General features: G+C 40.4%; 1 protein-coding gene across 1 annotated transcript in view; it reads right to left on the reverse strand.

Moving 5' to 3' along the window:
• Positions 1 to 8,167: 8,167 nt before the first annotated feature.
• The window catches only part of CCDC170 (coiled-coil domain containing 170), a 47,921-nt gene continuing 31,974 nt past the window's right edge, over positions 8,168 to 24,114 (reverse strand). The window contains exons 7-11 of the mRNA XM_075146140.1: positions 21,301 to 21,501; positions 19,415 to 19,588; positions 17,942 to 18,184; positions 16,828 to 17,064; positions 8,168 to 10,969 (exon numbers count right to left, since the gene is read on the reverse strand). Coding sequence (XP_075002241.1) covers positions 10,769 to 10,969; positions 16,828 to 17,064; positions 17,942 to 18,184; positions 19,415 to 19,588; positions 21,301 to 21,501 — 1,056 coding nt within the window. The 3' untranslated portion in view covers positions 8,168 to 10,768. The remainder of the gene's footprint in view (positions 10,970 to 16,827; positions 17,065 to 17,941; positions 18,185 to 19,414; positions 19,589 to 21,300; positions 21,502 to 24,114) is intronic.

The following is a 24,114-nucleotide window of genomic DNA, read 5'->3' on the forward strand; positions in this document are numbered from 1 at the left end:
CTCGCAAAGACTGCGTGCCCAGACTCCTGCTGGTGTGAAATGCTGGGAGCAGTGCTGTTCGTGCACAGATTTGACTCCAGACAGTCCCTGTGAGAGGTGGACAAGGAGGCCAACAGCAGTTGCCAAACAGCAGTCCAGCGGCATGCACCACTGCCAGGAGGCACTTGTAGCGACCGCAGCGACGCACACAAAGCAAGAGAGTCCCCGCACAACAAAACACTGGTTTGTATAGTTTTTTCCATCCTATGTCACCTTGCTTCCTCCCCCTTCTCCTCCTTCATTCGGACATGTGAGCGCTTCCACAAGAAGCAGAGGATCCCCTGCCCTCTTGCCTCCAGGCAGAAGGAGGGGACCCAGGAGGCGGGGGGAATGGACACAGGTCCCTGCTCGGGGCGTCAGGTGAACCCCCGCCCGGCCTCCCTCACCCCAACCTTCCCAGTTGCCCTTACAGAACAGATACGGGGCTCTGGAACTTGAGAGCCAGACAAATGAGGACGCAGATGCAGGCCCATCCAGGGGGTTGCCCAGGGCGAGGCAGCCAGCCCCACGCATTACGACTGCCTCTGCTAAGAAAAAAAGGAGGGTAATTGTCATAGGTGATTCCCTTCTGAGGGGGACGGAGGGCCCAATTTGCCGGCCAGAACCACCCCACAGGGAAGTCTGCTGCCTCCCTGGGGCCCGGGTGAAGGACATTACTAGGAAACTCCCTGGTCTGGTACGGCCCTCCGATCAGTACCCGCTACTGGTTATACAGGCTGGCAGTGAGGACGTTGCAGGGAGAGGTCCCGAAGGGATCAAAACGGACTTCAGGGCACGGGGGCGACTGGTGGGAGGTTCAGGAGCACAGGTAGTGTTTTCCTCGATCCCTTCAGTGGCAGGGAGGAATACTGAAGGGAACAAGAAAACTCATCGGATGAACACGTGGCTTAGGGGCTGGTGCCATCGGCAAAATTTTGGCTTCTTTGATCATAGGGAGGTTTACACGGCACCGGGCCTGCTGGCGACGGACGGAGTTCAGCTGTCTCACAGGGGGAAAAGGATTCTCGCGTATGAGTTGGCGGGGCTCATCGAGAGGGCTTTGAGAAGGGTTCGAAGGGGGAAGGGGATAAAACCAGGCTCACCAGAGAAGAGCCTAGGGACCGCACGCCAATATCGGGGGAGAAATCGGTAGCCCAGCTCAAGTGCATCTACACCAATGCAGGCAGCATGGGCAGCAAACAGGAGGAGCTGGAAGCCATTGTGCAGCGGGGTAGCTATGACTTAGTCACCATCACGGAAACATGGTGGGATGACTCTCATGATTGGAGTGCTGCAATGGATGGCTATAAGCTCTTCAGAAGGGACAGGCAAGGAAGGAGAGTGGTGGGGTAGCCCTGTATGTTAGGGAGTGCTTCGACTGTCTAGAGCTCAATGGTAGTGATGACGAGGTCGAGTGCTTGGGGGTAAGGATGAGGGGGAAGGCCAACAAGGCAGATATCCTGCTGGGAGTCTGTTATAGACCACCTAACCAGGATGAGAAGGCAGACAAAATATTCTACCACAGGCTCGCAGAAGTCTCCCAGTCGCTAGCCCTTGTTCTCGTGGGGGACTTCAACTTTCCGGACGTCTGCTGGAAATACCACACGGCAGAGAGGAAACAGTCGAGGAGGTTCCTGAAGCGTGTGGAAAATAACTTCCTGACGCAGCTGGTAAGCGAGCCCACCAGGGGAGGTGCCTCGCTTGACCTGCTGTTCACAAACAGAGAAGGTCTGGTGGGAGATGTGGTGGTTGGAGGCTGGCTTGGGCTTAGCGACCATAAAATGATAGAATTCTCAACACTTGGTGAAGTAAGGAGTGGGGTCAGCAAAACCACTACCATGGACTTCTGGAGGGCGGACTTTGGCCTGCTCAGGACACTGGTTGAGAGAGTACCTTGGGAGACAGTCCTGAAGGGCAAAGGGGTCCAGGAAGGCTGGACGTCCTTCAAGAAGGAAGTCTTAAAGGCACAGGTGCGGGCTGTCCCCATGTGCCGTAAGAAGAACGGGCGGGGAAGACGACCGGCCTGGCTGAACGGGGAGCTCTGGTTGGGACTCAGGAAAAAAAGGAGAGTTTATCACCTTTGGAAGAAGGGGCAGGCAACTCAAGAAAAGTACAGGGATCTCGTTAGGTCGTGCAGAGAGGAAATTAGAAAGGCCAAAGCCCAGCTAGAACTCAACCTGGCCACTGTCGTGAGAGACAACAAAAAATGTTTTTACAAATATATTAATGACAAAAAGAGAGCCAAGGAGAATCTCCATCCTTTATTGGATGCAGGGGGGAACGTTGCCACCAAGGACGAGGATAAGGCTGAGGTACTTAACACCTTCTTTGCCTCAGTCTTTAGTAGTCAGAGCAGTTATTCTCAGGCCACTCACTCCCCTGAGCTGGAAGACAGGGATGGCGAGCGGGATAAACCCCCCATAATCCAAGAGGAAGAAGTTAACTACCTGCTGTGCCACCTGGATGCTCACAAGTTTACGGGGCCAGATGGGATCCACCCGAGGGTACTGAGGGAGCTGGCAGAGGAGCTTGCCAAGCCACCCTCCATCATTTACCAGCAGTCCTGGTTAACTGGGGAGGTCCCGGACGACTAGAGGCTCGCCAATGTGATGCCCATCTACAAGAAGGGCCGGAGGGAGGATCCGGGGAACTACAGGCCGGTCAGCCTGACCTCGGTGCCGGGGAAGATCATGGAGCGGTTCATCTTGAGGGCGCTCACGAGCCACGTCCGGGACAACTGGGGGATCAGGCCCAGCCAGCACGGGTTCATGGAAGGCAGGTCCTGCTTGACCAACCTGATCTCCTATGACCAGGTGACCTGCCTAGTGGATGAGGGACAGGCTGTGGATGTGGTCTGCCTGGACTTCAGGAAGGCCTTTGACACTGTCTCCCACAGCTCTCCTAGAGAAGCTGGCAGCTCACGGCCTAGACAGGTGCACTCTTCGCTGGGTAAAAAACTGGCTGGACGGCCGAGCCCAGAGAGTTGTGGTGAACGGAGTTAAATCCAGTTGGCAGCCGGTCATGAGTGGTGTTCCCCAGGGCTCGGTACTGGGGCCAGTCCTGTTCAGTATCTTTATCAACGATCTGGACGAGGGGATTGAGTGCTCCCTCAGTCAGTTTGCAGACGACACCAAGTTGGATGGGAGTGTTGATCTGCTGGAGGGTAGGAAGGCTCTGCAGAGGGACCTGGACAGGCTGGATCCATGGAGCCAGTTCAATGGCAGGCTCAATGGCTGGAGCCAATTGTATGAGGTTCAACAAGGCCAAGTGCCGGGTCCTGCACTTCGGCCACAACAACCCCAGGCAACGCTACAGGCTTGGGGAAGAGTGGCTGGAAAGCTGCCCAGAGGAAAAGGACCTGGGGGTGCTGATTGACAGCTGGCTGAACATGAGCCAGCAGTGTGCCCAGGTGGCCAAGAAGGCCAATGGCATCCTGGCCTGTATCAGAAATAGTGTGGCCAGCAGGAGTAGGGAGGTGATCGTGCCCCTGTACTCGGCACTGGTGAGGCCGCACCTCGAATCCTGTGTTCAGTTTTGGGCCCCTCACTACAAGAAGGACATGGAGGTGCTGGAGCGTGTCCAGAGGAGGGCAATGAAGCTGGTGAAGGGCCTGGAGCACAAGTCTTATGAGGAGCGGCTGAGGGAACTGGGGTTGTTTAGCCTGGAGAAGAGGAGGCTGAGGGGAGACCTCATCGCGCTCTACAACTACCTGAAAGGAGGTTGTAGTGAGGTGGGTGTTGGTCTCTTCTCCCAAGTAACTGGCGATAGGACGAGAGGAAATGGCCTCAAGTTGCGCCAACAGAGGTTTAGATTGGACATTAGGAAAAATTTCTTTACTGAAAGAGTGGTCAGGCCTTGGAACAGGCTGCCCAGGGAAGTGATGGAGTCACCAATCCTGGAAAAGATGTGTAGATGAGACGCTTAGGGACATGGTTTAGTGGGCATGGTGGTGTTGGGTTGACGGTTGGAGTCGATGATCTTAGAGGTCTTTTCCAACCTTAATGATTCTATGATTCTATGATTTTCTTGTACCGTTGCTGGGTTTTCCCCTTACTGCACCCAACAGTTTCAGCCTCAGTCTCCCTCTCTTGGCTTCATCCTGGTCTATGACTAGGAAGCTCCGAACTGCTCCCATCCTTACTGCTACCCGCTGCTCGCTTCCCAAGCTTCAGCTCTCACGAATGCTTGTTCCCACATCCCTACCCAGGTACTCGCACCTCTCCTTTTTTTTTTATCTTGCAGCCCACCTTTCCTGCATCTCTCCCATGAAACTTCCTTCCTCTTCCCTTCCCTGTGAAACCTGCCATAATTAGCTCCTTCCCGAGTCTGTCTCTTTTCCCTTGTGGCTATGAACCAGACCACTCCTTCCACTCCTGCTTGTTTCTAGTGAAAAGAGCCCTGGGAGCAGAGAGATGTGTCAACCTTTGCTCTGGCCCAGAGCAGCCAGGAACACTCGTTATAAAGAAGGTCATTTTTTACTCTGGCCTGAATTGCTCCAAATTGCCAGATTTCTATTTATGGATATAGGCAAATTATGGGTTTTCTGTTAGTCTTGTTCTTAGGAAGGACTGAACCATTTTGGCTTGAATGTTCAAATGAATAAATTCTGTCAGCTGGCATGGAAGACTCTGCTCCTCCTGTAAATAAAAGCAAAGCATCACATTGCATTACAGGGAATGGTACTAGTGCTACAGACACATATATAAACTGAACTCCCAAATCAGTCAAGAATTTCTTAGGAAAACCACAGAGAGAACATTTTTGGGGAAATACAACCTCTTCTTTGACTTTCAGGCCAGGAAGCCACTATAAAGAACTATATTAGAAGTATTTGAAAGCACACTGCTTAAGAATAAAAAAGCTGTTGTAAAAAATTCTTATCCTAACTGTGCAGATTTTGGATCTGTCACTTGCTGGCGCAGGCATTGCCATTCTTAAAGTTTCGTGAGACTGAAAGGAAGCTTACCTACCTTGATTTGAAAACCAGCTGGGCAGCAGTCCTCGGGCACTTTGTCAGCCCTTCCTCCTGCTCCAGCTTCCCTTTTTCCCTCTTCGTCATGGGCAGATTTCCAAGGGCAACTAGCTCCTCTTGTTTCTATCCTGAAGCTCACCCACAAGTCAGGAGAAGTTTATAAAGCCTTGCAGTTAAAATTTATTACCAGAGAATTAGTCTGCGCAACTCTGAACACATGACATTATTTTCTGTTTAGGTCAGTAGTCTAAATCCATCTCTACTGGTTGCTTTTTCAAATATTTATTCTTTTTTATTCCTATGCTCTCCATGGCTTGCTATCTTGAACTACTGAGATGAATAGTTGCTAATAGTAAAAAAGGGAAGTCATCTTCAAGCATATTTTTAGCCACTTGATTCAATCCATTTCAGCTCTGTGACTTTGTGAGACGCATCTGAAATACTCTCTGCCCCACCTTCTTCCACAAACCCTCACGCAGCTAAATATCATCAATACATGATCAATACAAGATTTGGATCTCTAAATGTTATATGAGCCACACTACTTCTCCATTCCTGCTGGACAATCCCCAACACTGTTGTCTATCCTCTCTTCAACTGTTCTCAACCCATATTCTCAAAGGCAGCCAGCCTTAGGTAGTGGTGTCACACGCTGAAGTGACACCACAGAATTATTATTCTAAATGTCTGTAATACCAAACAATATCAAAATGATTAGACATTGATCTTATTGTGATAATCTCAGCACTAGTCTAGCACTTTTCTGCACAGCCTGTCTTGGACTGGTCTCCAAGGAAAGCTCTAAGGGACTTTTATGCCATAACCTGCAGGATTCCTTCATCTACACTGATGGCCATAGTACTTCTGCTATAAAAATGATTGCAGTCTGCTTCACAAACATCTTCACCTGCACCTGTCTGGTTTGTCTGCTGCCATCATTTCACCCTCGTATTATTCCTTCTTCTTCTTGCAGCTCCACCTCCCCTAGCACGAACCAGCGGTATCTACCTGTCCCCTTGTGGTCATATGCCTGACATAGGCTTGCTATTTCATAGGATCCCTTTAGGTTCACCAAAACCTTTCTGCAGATAAGTGATCTGTGAAAGATCAAGGTGAGAAAGATATTCTTGATGACAGCAAATTTAACAGAGCACATGGAGGTTAAGAAAAAACAACAAATGACTTCAAAGAAAGGTCTGAGAGTTGTCTGCCAGTACTGTACTTCTGCTTGTCCTTTGGGATGCCTGTTGGGTTAATTGTGAGTCTCTGAGCACCCCTAAGGGCAAGAACCCGCTCAGAGTGGCTGCCCATATCAATTTATACTGCTACTTTACAATTTATACAGCATATTTTTACACTGTTACTGAAGTATGAAGGAATACAGAGGAAATGCTTCAAAATGTTTGTCTTAGTGCTTCTTACTTCTTCACTGTGCCAGCTTGAGCCCAAGAGGAGGCTGGCCGTCAGTCAAAGCGCAGGTTACAGACTGCAGACGCTCCCTGTCGGGACCAGAAGTGGCTCTTCAATCTGCCCAGATTTACAGCCCCATTTGCAAAGCTCTCCTTAACACCCTGCCACATCCCGCAGAGCCGCTGTGGTCATGCTCTTCCTCACAGTACAAAAACAAAACCCAAATCATCATTTTATAAAAGCACCTATGTACATATACATATCTAGGGGCCTAATCCTATTCAGCTCCCAGCTTAGTTAGACTTCCTGCCCTCTAGTCCCATCCCCAGCATCACCAAAAGCCATCTGACAGTTGGTTTCTCTATCTGGAACGACTTGGGAGTTAACAGATTGGACCCCATTTGCTCATACTGAAATCTTCTTTTTCTTGTTTCTCCTACTTACCAAAAGTGTAAGTAATCACAGGGGAAAAAATAAAAAAACATATCTCAACTGTTTTATTTATTGCCTTCTGAGAAGTGTTCTTCTTTGGCTCATGGCTCATTAGCTGACACTAAAACTGTCAGAAAAGTTGTCTATTTTGTTCAAGTAAATTGTCTTGTTTTGTAGATCTTTTATTTCTGACTCAGTTATTCCTGAGTTATTATGAGTACAGTCTAATAAACTCATCCTCCTTTTCTTCCAGAAAAAAAAGCATTGACATAGAGGATTCTTACTTGTTTTGACAGAAGAACAAAACATTCTGAAGTCTTCTATTTGAAAAGGATTATGTTTGAATATTCTTTCCAATTTCTATTCTGGCAAACTATCATTTTTTCTATTTTCCACACAGTTAACTAATTTTGTTTTTTGGGCTTCAGTAATATCAGAGATCCCTCTTCTCTACATTCACAGAGAATTTCACTTCATTTTGTTCCACTCCTCCCCCTTTTTCTCTTTGATGGTCAAGAAAAATGGCATCTGTAGTCTTAAAAAATACTTCCATTTCATATGAAAAAGTTTGGGAGAATACATGATCCAGTAGTCTTTCTCTCTAGAAATGTGCCTGATTCCCCACCTGCTTTTTTTTATTTAAAATCTATTATGACCTGGGTCATCCATACTTCCCCTCCCCTGCACCATCATAATGGGCAAAATAATCCAGTAACTGAACAGCCCTAGGAAAACGTGGATGATGCACACATCCACAGAAAGAAAATGTGGAAAAGCAAGAAAACTGCTTTATACAATAATAATAAACTCTAGAGCAACATAAGTCGAAGAGTAATATAATATGTTCTGTCTTTATGCTTCCTAATTCTAATTCAGCATAGCATTTAAATGCTTTTGCACTTAATTTCTTTGAGGAATCATGGTTCTACTGCATCAATTCCTGTGTTTCGAAGAATGTATTATCAACAATATGCTGTATAGACAAAAATTCAGTTGCATATATTTTAATACACTCATAACATTGTAACACTCATTTTTCTATTTGCATTGATTTTATTAGTACGTTTATGGTATGTAAATTATTTCATTTCAATATCTATAATTGCAACATTTTAATTTGTTGAGTTTTGCCATTTTTTAATACTGCCAGTTGGAAATAATGAAGTTGTCTTCATTGGAGTTTGTTCAGCTATTATTTGGAGAAAAAAAATCTAGCCCTGTAACTGTACCATTCTGTGATTTCACTCATATTACTTTTTTTTTTAATATGTATTCTGTTGATAAATTAAGAATCCTTTACCACAATAAAAGAGTAAGTATGAACCAATAGCAAACTCCTAATCCCACACCTTTTATTAATACAAACATACCTAGTACAAATAATCTACTAAAAGAGGGGTGTCTGCTGACACAGCCTTAACACACGCTTTCAGGTTTCTATCAGATCTGTCTTGTGCTGAATACATCTTGGTTTAAAAAAGAAGAAAACATTTGAAACAAATGTTGAAAACATTCACAAGCCTGTTTTAATATTTTTTTTTCCTAAAAGGAAGACTAAGTTCAATGCTGTATGAAACAAACCTTAAAAAAACATTTCAAATCAGTTTAAACTTTGTTCAGGGGTTAATTAAATTACATGGGTCAAAAATCACCTGAACTTTGTTCATCTCAAATTACTTCTTTACTTTTTTTTTTAGGTATTTGCTTTGGCTAAATGAACAAAGGTGTCAGTACTCTTCCAAAAGTAAAGCAAATACAGGGAACATTAATAGTCAGCTAAGAGGTCATACTCCTTGCTGAACATTAGCATAAATATTTCAAAAAATACAGATCCACTGTGGGGGGAAAAAAAAAGAAAGAAAGAGGCATTAGAAAACCCTTATTCTACTTTCTGTTGACTTAACACACAAGACAGTAATCAAGCTTTGCTATCAACGTCATGTGAAAACCTGCCTCCTCTGAAGTAATTCAGAGAACTTTGCTGCTGGCTTCAGTGGGGGTGGAACTTCACTGCTGGTGCCACGGCCGGTCACGGGGCCGCAGGATACAGGACTGCTGAGCATGGCAGGAGATTTTAAGATTCCTGGCAGACATTGGGAAATCATCTCACAACCATAAAATATGGCCAAATATGCATACTTACTTTATGACTGGCACTCTCTGAGACTATTTCTTAAAGTTATGAATATATTATCTGGGCTAATTTTGTAATGCAGTTTCTTTAACTTGCAAAATATGGTAAAATATGCTTTGTATAATATTTATTAATGTGGATGAAGAAAACAGGTTTTGTTGTTCAGTAATAACCCAAGCAGAAGAGAAGTGCCTACAGAACCAGCAAAACACAAGCTGAAACTACTTGTATTCTCTCACAAAAAATTAGGAAATTATTACATCCTTTTCCACCCTCTAAATTCCCAGCCAACATATCATGCCTAAAAATATTTACTTTTCAATCTTTTATTTTACTTTGAAATTGTGGTGCTTTCCTAAGTTTAAGTCTATATCATTTAATATTAACTTTTTCCTTTACTCCATTTATTAAACTTTACCTGAAAAACAATGTTACATTATAAAACAAGAAAGGAAATTGATTTTAATCCAGGTAGCCACAGGACCATAAGAATATATGATTTACCGTATCTCCTCAAATGACTGATTTCGCAAAAGCTTGGGTGTTTTTTGTTTTTTTTACTAACAAGTCACTGAGAAATTATTCTTGCAAGTCAAATAAAAGCAACCTATAATGCTTTAAGTCCCTAGCCAGATACTAAAATTACCACACTTCCTTGAAAAATTCTCATTTTTCTTAAAATAGTGTGCTCAGTTTTAGTGAGTGGGTTATCATTTGCTGAGATACTGTAAAAAGTCCACAACGGTCAGATATAAATAGGTAAGTCTTCTTTACTGTTCTACACATCCATATAAAACATATAATGGGAAGAGACAACTAAAAAACATAGAATCATGTTTAAGTGTGCTATTAAAACAGATTTATTGTCCAAATTTCCTTAAAAAAAATCATGAAGTTTAACAACACTCAGAAAGGGTGATAGACAAGCAGATTTTATGATTAAGAGGTGATTCTGGACACCTCGTCATTGCTTTTCTGAAAATAGACTTTAGTAATTCAACTATTTTCTGTACTGGATAAGGATTTAAAATAACTTTTTATTAACTCAGAAGAACTGCCACTTATTTGGCCTATGGATTAATTGCCCAAGGAATACAGCCCCTAGAAGAAAAATTTTCAAGGCACTGTGACCAAGGGCAACATGCAATTTTACCAAATATATCTACACCAGGCATATGACTGGACCCTGTGAAAAAGCCTTTGCCTAAAAAGTGTAACTTTTTGTTTGGGCACAAGAGCAGACTAAGGAAAACAACAGAAGAAAAAAATCCCTTGTTCCAAAATTGTGATAGTCCTCTAACTTCCAGCTAACGGTCTTGAAGCTAAAGTCCTTACGCATAAAAACGCAGAGAGAAGTCCCATTTTGCAAGAGGAACAGCAGTGGGACAACCTTCACTTTATTTCATCCCTGTCACCCAGAGGTAAAGCACAAAGAATGTCACTGAAGCTGACATTCATTAGCAAGTACTTCCCAAAACTGTGAACTGATCTTCAAGCATGCCTTCAGTGCTTCTGCAATGAAACTGGAGGGCTATACATTGTTCATATATTGCCTATCATTTTCATAACTGAAGTATTATGCTGCCCAGGGATTTTCTGTTTGCTATCTCTAGGCTGCTGGCTTTACTCTATCCATTCAGCTCCGTCTCCCTATCTCCCTACTGAAACACTAAAAATCAGCCCAAGTCGGTGTCTGTAGAGTAGGGAACAGAAATAAGTATCTGTTTTCTATGCATGTCTAGCAGGTAGGGAAGCACAAAAGAAAATTTTACTTTGCTCTGTCTCCTTACAAAACATGTGTTTCAGTGAAGAAGCTGTATGTTTCCTTGCGAGTGTTCCTCTGGTGCCCTTGCCACATCTTTGAGGCAGACACAGGGGAAGTAGTGGTGCTGATGAGAGTGAATTAACCCTTCAAGACGTGTAATGATTTCGTAGTCAGGAAGAGCCAGGCTGGCAATGTTGAGGCCCAGCATCCGTGAGACCACCTCTCGGAAGTCTGCCAGCTGCAAGAGCAAACAGAAAGGAATTACTAATAGATTAAATACCAAGCAAAGGAGATGCCTGGAAAAATGTATACATATATGCACACATACAAAAACAAGCATTTGTCTTAGCAGTGCAAAATATAGGAATTTCTGCTGTTGCTCAATACAGAGAGCTGAAGAGGATGGAAACAGCCTTTTGGGGCGTACCTCAAACAACAAAACAAGTAAACAGCTGAGATGCTAAGGATCTTGAACAACACAAAACACAGTTTCAAGTATTCTTTAGTATCCTTCACAGGCATATCTTCCCTGCTGACTCATCAATGAAAACTGAGGAAAAGACAGGAAGAAGAGTTGTACTTGACCTAGATGACTGCAAACTATGCAAACAACTGGAAACTCCGGTGGACGCATCCCACAGCATAGGCTAAGGTGCTCGTCCTGACCTCAGGCTCCTGACCACTGCTTGCCACCGCTCCCCTCCACCCTGCACTTTCTTGTGGAAACCACAGCAGAAAGGAGGAAGTTAGAAGAAAGGTGGAAGTTTGGCACATCCTTCAGTCTGACTTTGACTTGGAATCAGGATGCAGCCAAAATTCAAGATGCAGCCTGGGAAATGCTCATTTTCCTTCTGTGCATAGCTGCTGAAAATATATCATAGGAAGGGCATTTGGCAAAGTAATTAAAGAAACCAGCTTTCTCTCTGCAGTTCCAAATGGACAGACATCCACAAATAATTGTCATCACTAGTGACCCTGCCAACAACTAGATTAAACACTTAAGATCAGATGAACATGAATGCTGATTTACTCTTCTCAACTCACAATATGGATCATTATAAGCCAAACTTCAATGCCTCTTCAATGGACAATGCATTACACAGCCCAAATGACCAACGCCTTAATAGCCCTTATCATCAACGCACAGTTAAGAGAGGAAAATGTTCCTATTTGAGGAAATATGCTTGGCTTGCTATCTATTTGAACATCAAGATCTGCATTCCCAAGTGTGACGGAGACTCAAAATGTCAGAAACATCGAAACCATCAAGAAGCCAGTGTGGCAGCACCCTCACTTCACCAATCTTGCTGGCGGCTAATGGTAAGGAGGAGATAAACACTCTCCTAAAATGGAGATAAAAGCACTCCTGAAGTACGTGTCCATCCCCAAGAATACTGTGCAGAATTCTAAAGCAGTTATAACATCTCTGAGGTAAACTGCAAAAACCCTGAAAACAAAGTCTCACTTCCAAGACTTTGGCAAAGACAGTTTGTTTCATCCCAGTACAAACCCTAAGGAGCTGCCATGAGTTCAGAAAAAATAATATGGAAACCAAGACAGTATAGGGCAGAAGGATTTGAGAATTCAATTCCACCTACCTGTCTTACCAAGGCAGTGCAATGTCTTGGATGAAACGTTGGAACAATGTAACACCAAAAACCCCCAAGTTCCCATATATACTCTTCAACACCAAGTTGGGAGATCACTGATGTGGGGCTTTGGCAGCATGCTAGGCAGGAACAATTTAGCAGAAGCTAAAGATTTTTTTAAACATCTGGATCACAGACAGAACGAGCAGGCAGCGGAGCTGGAATTTGTTTCCATACAGACTTTATGTTAAAAGATCAAGGCAGCCCTCTGCAAAGATCCAGTTTTTGAATGAATTAAACCCCCACAAGACATCTGTACATCAAACCCAACTGATCCCCTGGGAGAACATTAGGGTCTGCGTGCGCTTTGCATCAAATTTCTTGCTCTCATATCTTTGCTGTTGCAAGCTGTTCAACTTAATTACGGCAACTGTGAGTAAATCAAATTGCACTACAACCATGTATCAAATGCAATCAAATTAAATTTGCTTCACTGACACAGATTATTGATCCAGCAGGATTTTGCCAGAGGGAATAGATACAAATTAAAAGGTATACTCAATCATCTCACTCTTTATTTCTGATGGGAAAAGCAGGTCATATCTATACAGAATGGACAATAAAGATGTTAAGAATTCAATAACTTTTGTCAGCAAATAACCTAAACTGGAAAGCACACAGAGCCCTTAAAGAAAGCCTTTAAGCCATTTACTTATGTGCATTTTAAATTGAGGATTTTTTTTCCACTTTAATGGAATAACACCCAAAAAACAACTTTTCTAACTACTATATTGTACACTGCAGTGTACACTAAAGTACACTGCAGACAAAGCTGTAGTTCAGTGAAAATGCAGAAAAAGGGTTGACTACAAAGCAAAATTCTCCACATACACTGACAAAGAGAACCATCATCACACTTGGATACAAAAATGCCCCACCAGGGAATATCAATCTGAATTTTAAAAACTCCAAACAAAAGCAACAGTCGATACACGCTGGACAAACTTTAGAATGCTATCTCATGTCTCACATGGAGCAAGATGCTGTTTACACTCTTAAGTGGATACAGTGCTGAACAACTGCTGATACAGTGCTGAACACATCGTGAACAGCTTTTTAAAATCTTGCACTAAAACATACAAGACCTAGAAAAAAAAATTACGAGAGATGTATTTCAGGTTTAAAACCAATGCAACAGAGGTATTAAGAACACAACAGTTCTGCTGAAATACTATGAGCTAATAGAAGTACCACCCAACTCTCTATTTAAGGCTTTCTTCAATAGCAGTTAATATTTCTAAGATAGTCACAATTTGAAGTAAAGGGAAGAAATAATAAAAGATAAACATCACTAAAGACTCAGAACCAAAGGTTTGCTACAGCAGTAAGCATTCATGATAAATTTTCTTTGCACCTTCCATCCAGAGAGTAAAATTATCTGAAGTAAAAGACAGGAAATGAATGCAATTTAGAGTATTAACCCAAGATATTAGGAGGAGGGAGCAGAAGTAAAAACCAGACACTAAATTTTGTTTTCACCCTGTACCTAGAGGAAGGTAGAAGGGGTCTTATTCCAACAGGAAAAAAAAAAAAAAAAGGAAACCAAGACTGGAAAAAATCCTTATAACAAAACCATCAAAAACTCAGCCAAAACACTGACATTTATATTCTTACTCCAAGTACTCCAAATAAGGACTTGAGTAAAATTGATATAAAAATAAAATATATTCAGATTTTAATCTGTAGTTGATTGCAGTGGTCACATACTGATGTTATCAGTCCCTGTGAACATCCTTTTGTCATCAGTCGTTATGCATACCCTTTATCTAGTCTTATTAAAACAAATGTCGGCTATACTGATATTTATTTATATCCAGAAATATGCAATAATGATATATGAAGTCAGAAAGCTTTTCTGTTCACCTCACAGGCAGAGCAAATCCAGTATGGATATCTGTAAACTTACACTTACTCTTGTAAAATTTAAATATATCCAACTAATTCCCCACTATATATCCATTCTAGTAATCTCTACTTTTCTGAGTAGAGTATAGCTTCACCTCTCTACTCTGCAGTATGATTTAATAATGCTTTGAACACCATTTTTTTTAATGGTTTTATATGTCTACCCAAGAATATGCATGCTTTGCTGTTATTCGCTACAGTCACCAGAGCTGACTGTTAATCCTAAAGCAGATTTGCAGTGTTATTACACCCTTCTTACAGGGCTTCACTTCTAACAATCTGGATGCTTTGATTCCGTGCATTCTCTAAAAAAAAAAAAAAAAAGAAAAAAGAAAAAAAAAGGAACAAAACACAGAAATGCAAAAGCTAATTTTTCCTCTTAAACCTGGTAGGAATTACTAGTCTAATGAGCAAAGAACAATCAGAAACACTATGTTAAATCCGAATTATGAGTTAATTTTAAATTATTTCAATCTGATCTTAATTTTTTATTTCACTTGGGTATGTTCTGCCTTTCTTTATGATCATAAGATAAATCAATGTCTTAACCAGTTGGCAGTAGTTCAATTCTGCATACTTTTAATTTTGACAGCATGGGAAATAGCCATGCGATATTACGATATTTTTTAACATTACACATAGTGATATCCATGGAAAGCAGAGTACACCTGAAAAAAACATGCAAATGCATGCCCAAGTGGTCAACCTGGCCACATCAACAACTCCATCAGGTAATGGCAATTTCAGTTTCTAGTAGTTTTCTTAACATGCATCCACACACAGATGACATGGCTGTGCTTATATTCAGATTAAATATATACACACGTGCTCAGAGAAGTATTTAACATCTACATTTGCTACCTTTTACAGAGAGTGGGAGAAGTCTGGTCTTGTTTAGTTTTCCCAAGAAGGAAGAATGAGTGAGTCCAAAGCAGGTGAAGAACTACACAGGGTTGGGGATAAGGAAGGAATTCTCCTCGGGTAATGGTTTGGGAGAAGTCAGAAAAAAATATCACGAGTTGATTAGTGAGAGAGAGAGTTTAGAACGAATTCTCTGATTTAGCAACAGTAGCTTTATTTTAAGGACAGATTTTAGCTAAGTAAACTGTTAACATACAGGACAGTATGCTATGAATATTACTGGCAATTCTCATATTCTTAAAATGCCATTACTGCTAATCAGCAGTGCACAAATACCAGGCATTGGTTTTGCAAACAGCTTTGCTCCCAGTTTAGCAGTATAGTTCCACCTGCAGGTATTTGAAATGTTCCTGTGATGCAGATGATTGTGAGTTATAAGTTGACGTTTTTCTTTCACTAACCTAGAAAGCTTGAAAACTAGTGTTATGCTGTGCTTGAGCATTCTGCACTTTGTAGCCCACTGACCTCACTTTTCCCATGTTCTTCAAATTTGGCCAAAGAACACTGCAACAGTATTCAAGTGGCTTGAAATGCCTTGGGTTCAGTCAGTAAAAATTCAACATTTGTGTGTTTTCAGCAAGTACTCAATGTATGACTCCATGGAATAATTTCCTGAATATAATTCATACCTCCTTCTGTGTGCAGGATGCTTTGTTTCCTCATGAGACATATGAAGAAATTAAATTTTCCTGCTGAATTTCTAACCTTCATTATAAAACAAAACAGCGCTAAAGCTGTCCAGGAAAAAAGATCCCCAGGTTATTGGGTTTTTTTCTCCATGTGAGCAAAACAATACTTTTCTAGACTCATTTTTTGAAATAGCGTTCTTAAATTTCATCCAGATTCATTGCTAAGGCCAACATATAGCATAAAAATTTAGCTGGAAAAACTAACAAAGTTCTAAGCAGTTGGAATAAGGAATTTAAAATTATACATTTTTTACTTTAAAGAAAGTATCCCATTGGCTTTCAACAATTATGCCGTCTATAATGTCGCTACAAAACACAATATGCAGGGCAATTACATACATACTTCACAATTTTTTGAAATTAGAATGGAACACATTTACTAACGTGTTTCCCACAAACTCCTTATACCCTCCCCAAAGTGAGTTACCACAAAAATTGTTCCTACCTAAACTTCAGCAAAGTTATATGTCACAAATCAATCCAAAATAGTTACATTCAATATTAAGTCTGGTTTGTTTCGTTGTTTTGTTTTTTTATTTTCTGATCTTTTCCAACATTCATTGAATTTATGGCCTATACATGGTAACATTCAAGTAAGTTTTATACCTAAGATACATGAAAAAAACATACCTTAAAAAGATACTAGGATTTTAAAGTATTTTTATACTTTTCCAAAAGGTAATATAATATTTTGCAGTGAACAAAGAAAACAATGCCTGTATTTATTATTCATTCTGTTGCATATATAACTTGAAGAATAGCTTTGCCTCTCAGAATCACAACTGCCACTCTGGCTTACAAGTGTGAGCTAAAATTTCTTTGTTTAATAATGTTCACAAAAGTTTTCAGCACAGCTAGGTAGCTGGTCCACCTATACCACATTCTTGTATTCTAAGTGACAGCTAGCACTTGTCAAATACCTATACACCTACCTGTCTCTCTCTGTTTGCTAATTCTGCAAGGGTTGTTTTAAGCACCTTCATCTCACTTGTAACTGCTTCTAACATACTTTTGTTTTTTTCTTTATCTTCAGTAGCTTTACGCTCCTTTAAAAGAAGTTCTGATTTGACAGAGGTAAGTTGTTTCTCAGCCTTTTCTTTCATTCTTTCCAATTTGCCTCGAGACTTATTGAGTTCTTCTATTGTTCTGTTCTGCTCCAAAGTTTTGATCTGCAATAACACAAACTAATGTTAAATTTGTCACACTTTTTCATCTAACATGAAAAAATAATAAAGATAATCAGGAGTAATCATGAGTAAGCTTTATGTGGTTTCTTATGGGTTCTTGAAATCACATGTACGTGTGAACTGAAAAGTTATTAAAGGAGACTGGCCAATTTCAACTCAATTAACAAAAAGATTTTTGTTTCAAAGACAGTTAATTCTGTACAGGTTTTGTGAAAAGAGATAACTGGACAGACAAAAACCCACAGTGAGAGTTCACTCTCTGCTAACCCCTGGAAAAATAGTATGAAATGCTTGTAAAAATCCTTCAGTTGGAATATGCACCTACTTATCTCTTTCACTCCATCAGCCACAAGACACAAACTCACATAAAATCAATCTTCCTTTCTTCCAGTGGTGGCAAGCTATCAATGATTGCAAACACTTGTTTTCACCTGAGTTAAAGCAGGTAACTTATTACTGCTGCAATGTAATAAAACACAGGAACAATGAAAATTTAGCATCTTGCCCGCTTTATGCAGAAAAAAAACCTTTTTCCCCCCCCATACCTATCAGAACAGATCTTCTGTGAGCAATGTATGGGAAAATATAAGATTACAGCCATATCGACAGGAAAGAAAGGGATGCACATATCGTATTTTTCTTACACTAGCCTGAAAATTTACATTGTGCTTTACAGATGCTACTTAGTATATCACGAGAAATTGCAAAAGACCCAAAACATTGTAATATTATATTTGCTTTCCCCACCTAGATGGATTTGAGCAGTTCTCCATGAACACATTTATTGTAAATGAACTCCAGCTATATCCAACTGGAACAGAAAAATGGATAGAGGCACAAATGTAACCTTTTAACTCACCTTAAGTTCATTGGCTTCAGACAGCTTGGCTTTGAGATCAGTATTCGTTTCTCTTGCCAGATCAAGCTGCTTCTGTAACCTCTCTATCATCTTATGTAACTTTCTGACAGCGAGATTGGCCTCATCCCTCTCCACAGCTAAGGCGGTCCTTACTTGCTTCTCTTCTTCCAGCTGGGTTATTTTCTTCCGCAGAAGGTTCATGTGCAGCTCTTTGCTTTCAAGTTGTTCTTTCTGAGACTTCAACTAGTTTTCCAAACACAAGGATATTTGAAAAAAATATGTGAAAGACAATGGTACTACACAGATTGTTTTGCAAATTTAATCCCCATGTTGCATATTTAACCTGAACTCCTACTCCTTTCTTGAAAACTCTGTAAAGCAGTATGAACATATATACACTAACTTGATACCTCTTATATTACCAATTCATTGTGCTTCCCCATCCCTGAATTTGTGCACTACCTTTTAGAATGATTTTACATACAGACTGCACCCTATTTGAACATAAACACTTGTGCATCATTCATAACATCTGAGATTGTCTGAAGTATAAGACACTAGTCAAATGCAAGAGGTAAGAGAAATTCATTAAAGAGACAGTGGTTTCAGTGGTGGTAGTTTAAGATATTTCCATCTTCAATCACTTAATTAAGGCTAGTGTGCAAGAAGGAGAATCAACATACAGAAATAAGAAAACTTTCATCCACTGCTCCAATACAAGGTCCAGCAGCTTAGTTTTATAATTTTGGTGCTCAGGGAGCTACCTGTTTTCAGTTTACCTCAGCTGAGCTGCCAGGCTTTACTCTGGAACATCTGAGGACTATTAACATACATACTATACTCCCTGCTAGAGAGATAGTTGCTTCCCGAAAAAATACAGTGTTGTTTTAAACCTTAAACAGACCTAATTCTAAGCTCTAAACCATTCTGATAAGCCTAAAACCAGAAGATTTCACCCTGTCATACCAGGATGACGGATGGGTGTCTGACCAAATTTGAACAGATTTGCTCCAAAAGGAGCACAGTTCTTGTTGGAAATGTTGAAATTCTTGGTGAAGTACACCAACATCCTACTAGTTTCTAGACAAGTTTGTATAAGATGCCCCCCTTCTCAGCAGATCCTTTTAGATTTAAATATTGACAGTAGTTGTTTACAGAAGTATATTATAAATGTGTATTAAAAAGTAGACATATATACACATAAACATGCATAACTTTATACATTTATTTAAGAAGTTGTGAAAAGCAGTGTCATGTATTTAACTGACTGGTGGGTTTAATTGTTTTAATATGCAGTCTGTTTGCACAGTTTGCAAATGTTTGCCACCTTCTTTTTATGTAATGGACATCTTTGAAATTCCTTGTACATATATGAAGGTCCAATCTGCTGCCAATAGAAAGCCACTATAGAAATATAGCCATAACAATGTTTATCTTTGAAACCAACAGTAACAGTATGTCTTTTTTGCCTACCTTCCTTCTTAGGCTATATGCCATAGTCTTGTTTTCAATCACTGCATCACCTTCCAGTTTCACTAACTGCTCTACCCGGGCTAGAATCGCATCCACATTCATATCAAATCCAACCTCTGCTGCTAGGCTATCCAGCTTCATCTTCTCATTAAGTTGCTCCAGAAATTTCAGATACTAATATAAGATGCGGAAAAGCAGGTAAAAGAATAATAAAACTTCGTTAAAAGTCCTGAAGTACCATTTAAAAGCAATTCCCGCTATACCGGCAACCAACTATATATAGCCAAGTCCAGTATCCACAAGAAAGAACATACTGAAAGGGTATGTTTATAGTACATACTCCTGACACAATTGCAAATTCTCCATTTGTCCTTTTTTAGTCAACATTTATTTTGTTCATAAATCTCTGGACCTAATGTATTTATCTTCTTAGCAAGACCAGATTGTTTTTTGCTCCTCTGCAGTAAGAGCACTAGGTGTGTGTGCCTGCTTCTGAGTCCAGTTCCTGTCTGTGACTTTGCTGCTTTACACAACCATGCATTGGCAGGGAGAAGTAAGTTAAAAAGCACCGCTACATCCCAACTAATTGCAAGTGCTGTGCTTGCCCACTGCTGTGATCTCTAGAACAGATATAACTGGTACCAGGTATGCCATGGGTGAGATCCAATGTGGTCTGAGGAGACCATGTTAACATAGTCAGTCTTTTGCCCTTCTTTGGAACAGCAGGTTTTAGAGATAACAGTTATTGGTTTACAAATTGCTTTAAAGATTATTTTAATTGCATCTCCATCTGGCTTACTGACGTAAACACATACAGATATTAAGTACGATTTAATCTGGTTTCTCCTTCTTTTGTCCTGTCCTGCAAGCTCTTTAAAAATTGCATTAGTTCCCTGGTCTCAATTAGCCTCTCTTGCAAAATCCAAAGCTCTCCTTCTCACTAAGAATTACGTCTGCCTTTGTTTTCTCTTATTTCTGTTGCAGGTCATAATCTTTGCAAAGAAACAACAAAGAAAAAAAACCAACAAACCAGTTCCATAACTGTTGCTTGAGCCCAAGACAATAAAACATAGCAAGAAAACAGCAGCAGCAGCAGAAAGCATTGAAGTTGTTCATTAACAGAAAAAAAATCACAACAAAAATCTCTTTATTGCAGCAAAAACTAGAGATAAATCAAGAAACTAGGGCCACATGTTCTTCACAGAGGTAGCAGAGGAGAAGGAACAGCTCCATTTTCTGGTTTGCTCCCAATGTGGTGGATGCTTCATTCATAAAAGTTATTGTATCATAGACTAATGCAAAACAGACAGCACCAAATTCTTGATTCTTTGCAAATTTAACTTTCTAAGCATTGATCTTGGCCTGGACACATGCTACAACTTTGTCTTTCTTAGCTGTATTGGATGGCTGGTTTAGCTTTCCAAGTACTATGTCATTTTTCAAACTCTCAGTATGCAGATGTGTTATAGGCTAACAGTGTGTTCATTCATACAATTAATAAAAAAATCCTGGTAGCCTTGATGGTCAAAAGATATAAAAGAATCAAGGACTGCAAGATCTTAAGAGACTGCAGACCAGATGATATATTAGAGAAAGACAGAGAGACGAGAGAATCCTTGAAGGACTTCTGATGTATTTAGAGAGACTTCTTTTGATCTGGTTTTCTTTCACATTAAATGGACTTTGAACTCAAAAGCTTAGCTACTTTTTCCAACTAAAATTGTTGGTCAAAGAAAAGATATTACTACTCCCTACATGATGCCTGACTTTGCTAATTCGCATTACTTGCAGTACTGTGAGTAATACTCCAGCTGATCAATGCAATACAACTAGATGTATCTGTCTTTAGTGACTTTTATGCAAAAGAAAATAATGCATGCAACTACTTTTTGTCTCTCAAGCTTCAAACCATCTTGCATCAGATCTACAGATAGTAATTCCTCTTCCAAGTGTTTCAGTTGATCCTGGAAAGTCTCAGAACATTTTTCAGCTTTCCTGCTCCTCTCCAGAGCTGCTTGGTACAATCTGATCTGATTTTCCAAAGCTTCAGTCAATTTAGCTATTTGGCTTTCAAGCTGAGATATCATCTAGGGAGCAAGCAAACCAACAAAACATATGGGGTTAGGTGGGTGTGGAAATGTTAGAAAGATATGCAAGATGCATTCTCAAATTATTAAAAAGAGGGTAAAATATCTATCTTTAAAATACATACATTTAAAAAAACTAAAAGAGAAAAATCTCCTGTAACCACCAGGAGAAAATGGCAGAAGTGGTGACATTTAGTGAGACACCCAAAAATCAACAGCAGAAACTGTATTTAAGATGAGTCAACCAACTAAGAGGGGTAATATCTATAAAAAATTAATATGAACTATTTTAGACACAAGCTTTCCAAAGATGTTAGCAAACCAGCAATACCTGGCAGTCAAATAACGTTCTTTAAGATAAGCCCATAAAATCACTAGTCTATCGAGGAGCCGAGAGTGATTTAGAAAATACATGCAGCATGTAGGTGAGAATGTAGATATGGATAGCTAAGTCTCAAAGGAGTGCTTCACAATTGTTAACTGTTAAAGTGTGTTTAACTAAAAGATTTTGCTGAAAAAAAAAAAGAAAAAAAATCTGTAATCTAGCCAAAGCCCAAGGCTAAAAGGATAAAATCTCATAACAAGAAACTAGTCTAACAGTTCTGAAAACACTTTGAGCTCTACACTGTTAACTTTGCAACACCTACTTATAATGTAATGGATTTTAAGTTGTAAACTATTTATAAATTAAATGCTTGAAAGCGTCTGATTACACTACTGCCAAATACTAAACGACAGTTCTATCCAAAAAGTTGCTTGCTTCCCTCTTGCCCTCTCTCCTCTTCTTACTGTCATATAATTATTTGGTTACGTAATTAATTACATTGCATTTGTAACTCAGTGTTCAGACACTCATCTCCAAGCAGTCTCTTCATTTTAAGCATCTGTTTGCCTCCTGTTAATAAAATGAACAATAAGCACACAAAATTCCCATTAATTTTAATGGCACAGACAGGTTTCCAACTTAGACTGCAATTAAATACAAACAATAGTTTGCACCCAAACAATATAAAAAACACTGAGAAATTACTGCTGCTCGTACAATGGTAGAAAACACTAAACAATAATAAAACCGCAAGAACTATCACACACATTTTATGCTTTTCTGCATCACATATCACTCCCCAAGAAAGTAAAAAAAGCTTTCAGTAACTCGTGCCCCCAGAGATGTGCTGCTTCTGGAGAACCCAGAGCCCTTTATCAGGATGCAGAGCGGCTCTGGGCGCAACCCAGCCATGTGGGGCTTTTACAGGCTTCGAAGGTCCATAAACATGAGAAGGTGAGGGATCATATCACAGAAGGGGAGACCACAAAACCACCAAGCTGTCGGCTTATCTTCCAGAGCATCCTGGAGTAACCTTCACCCTTGGCTTAGGGACAATCAACAACTTAGGGATTTCCTAAAACAGAGTTGCACCCTTATCACCCACCCATGCCTGTATCCAGCGACTTACAAAGGCTGCATTTTTGGTCCTGCAGTTCTGACCTCCACAATTTCCTGTGCCAATAACTTATGCAGCTTGATCAGCCAGCCTGCTTTTTGTTTTAATGTGGCTACCAGATAATTTCAAACGAAAACCTTTTATTTCTTGTGTTACAAGAAGTTGCAAATACTCAGTTCCAGAGGAAGCTCCTACCTTGAGGACAGCAGGGTTCATCCCTGCTGCAACTAAATAGCCCTCAGTAAAATCTTCCTGAACTTTATTTTTCTCTTGTGCTAAGCTTTCATTTTCTCTTGGGCTAAGAAGAGGCATGTGCAAGCACCAGGCCCAGCCCCACAGCACACCAGAACAGAAAGTTGGCTACAGCTATGCAGTCAGCCTCAAAAGCCCAGAAGTCACAGAGACAGGCACATGGTGGACTTAGGATGAATGCAAAAAAGCAGCATGTAGAATGAAGTTACAACGTCCTTCACATCACAGTGGCAATTTTTTTCCCTCTTTTCCGACATAACAACTAAATATTCTCATCTTCTTAGTATTATCTTGACAATCAATAAGCTATACTGTTCTGGTTTCCTAAGATGTTATCTTAAACTTCCACTGTTTCATATGTACCCATATATGCACACACATGTGTGCACCTAGTACAAATTTTTTTTTAAGATCCCTGCCAGCTGAAAAGCATTAGAGCTGCCACATCATGTAAGTATCGTGGTACTTACAACTTGTATTTTGCTTTACTGCATTGCACTCACCATCCCAAGCTGAAAACTTCTTGTCTGTTGAATCTTTCCTTGCATGAAAGCCTCTAGACACTTTCACGGCCTTTCGCAGTACTTTTTGAAGGCCCTTTTTTTGAATTAAATTATCATAACTGTGTGTGCTACTCAGAATGCAGCAGCCATGGATTTATATAGTGGCATAATTATGGTTTTCATTTTCTTCTTTTTTCCTAATAATTCCTCACATTCTAGTTGGTTGGGGTTTTCTTGGTCAGCCCTAAGTCAGTACATATATTACTCTGCTTTTATCAATGTTTAATTTTATTTCCCAAATTATTTTCCACTCAATTCTTTTGTTGGGAAGGGTAAAGTGGATAAATCTCTAAAACTAAATATGCATTTATTACATAAAAATCATTAAGAAATGAGAACAACAAGAGATTTTAATG

This window comes from Calonectris borealis, chromosome 3, assembly GCF_964195595.1.
Source record: "Calonectris borealis chromosome 3, bCalBor7.hap1.2, whole genome shotgun sequence".
Classification (NCBI taxonomy): domain Eukaryota; kingdom Metazoa; phylum Chordata; class Aves; order Procellariiformes; family Procellariidae; genus Calonectris; species Calonectris borealis.